General features: G+C 44.6%; 1 protein-coding gene across 1 annotated transcript in view; it reads left to right on the top strand.

Moving 5' to 3' along the window:
* The window catches only part of METAP1 (methionyl aminopeptidase 1), an 85,292-nt gene that overhangs the window by 33,679 nt on the left and 50,058 nt on the right, over positions 1 to 1,555 (top strand). The window contains exon 2 of the mRNA XM_011970552.1: positions 874 to 911. Coding sequence (XP_011825942.1) covers positions 874 to 911 — 38 coding nt within the window. The remainder of the gene's footprint in view (positions 1 to 873; positions 912 to 1,555) is intronic.

Raw genomic sequence — 1,555 nt, 5'->3', positions numbered from 1 at the left:
GGTAGGATCCATCTGGCTTCCTGACAGGTAGGATAAGGGTATTATACGGAGACATGCAAGGCTCTAAAAGTTCATCTTTAATAAGGCCTTAGTCACAGGTTGTAGTCCTACCTGGCCTTCCAAGGAAATCAGGTATTGCTTCCTCTGGGCTACTGCCCCTTGGAACCTTTAAATGTATTTATGTCGGGGGAATCTGTAACCTCCCTTGGTTTCCTTCTCTTGACCATAAGTCCGGATGGATTTTCCTCTCCTCAATGGTAGTTAGCAGGTGGAGAGAGGGAAGGAACCCTTTTGGCCCTACTTGCAGTCCAAGACCTAACTTTAGCATTAAGTCTCTTCCTAACAAATTAGTGCCTGCTTCAGGAAATAATAGAAATTGAATATTAGCTGCCCGATTTTTGTATCTGACTTCTGTATCTTCTAGGATTTTGGCCTTAAACCTCTCTCCTTTCACCCCAGATGCTAGTAGCTCTTCTGGAGAACAGCTTAGGCCACTTGGAGAAAAGCATAAGGGAGAACAAGTTGCTCCAGAACCAATGAGGAATGTTATTAGTTCATGGTTTGGTCCCACCTCTAAATTTATCAAGGGCTCTTGGTGGGAATCAAGGTGGAAAAGAAAGAGCCCCTGACTTCCCTGTTCTTCCTCTCCAAAGGTTGGCATGGAATTTCGTCTGTGGCCTTTAGCTCAGGGCATTCTCTCTTAAAATGGCCCAGTTTTCCGCATTTATGATACCTATCCTGTCCCCCTTCTCGTTCTCTTCTGGAGCTCCTTTGTTTTGATTTCTCTTCATCTGTTCTACATCTCCAACTTTTATGACACATGCTATGGTCTTCCCATGTTCCATTTCGACCTTGCCCCCTAACTGTCTGTGCGATGGCCCCCGTGGACGCTGGTCAAAATCTCATCCCAGGTATATTTGGTCCTGGTGAACTCTGCCAAAAAATTTTTGCCTTTTATTTTTATCTGTTTTCATCCCTTCTCATGTATGCTTTCTGTGCTGCTTCTAAAAGTTCTTCAGTTGACCGAGTTTTCCACCTCTCTATCTTTTATAGCTTCCTTGCAATATCTGGCCAACTATTGGTAACAAAATGTAATTTTAACATACCTTGTCCTAGTGGACTGTCAGGATCTGTATCAGTGTACCTTCTCATCTGCTCCCTTAGTCCGTCTAAAAAGTGCGTAGGTTCCTCATCTTTCTCTTGTTCATCAAAGACCTTAGTGAGGTTTTGGGGTCTGGGTGCAGACTCCTTGATACCTTTTATAATTAATTCTTGTAGATCCCTCATATTCTCCTGGTGAACAGCATTATTATTATTCCATTGTGCGTCCAGAGCAGGAAATGTAACATTCGCTGCTGGAATATTTTGACCGGCAGGGTTATCACGTTCCCAGGTCCCCATAGCAGCTCTACGGATCATGTTTCACTCTTCCTTTGAAAAGAGTATACCAGCTGGGTGCAGTGGCTCATGCCTGTAATCCCAGCACTTTGGGAGGCCGAGGCAGGCGGATCACAAGGTCAGGAGATCGAGACCATCCTGGCTAACACGGTGAAAC

Source organism: Mandrillus leucophaeus, unplaced genomic scaffold (assembly GCF_000951045.1).
Source record: "Mandrillus leucophaeus isolate KB7577 unplaced genomic scaffold, Mleu.le_1.0 Scaffold951, whole genome shotgun sequence".
In the NCBI taxonomy this organism is placed as follows: domain Eukaryota; kingdom Metazoa; phylum Chordata; class Mammalia; order Primates; family Cercopithecidae; genus Mandrillus; species Mandrillus leucophaeus.
The sequence above is the reverse complement of the archived record's forward strand: the minus strand, read 5'-3'. Positions and strand labels throughout refer to the sequence as shown.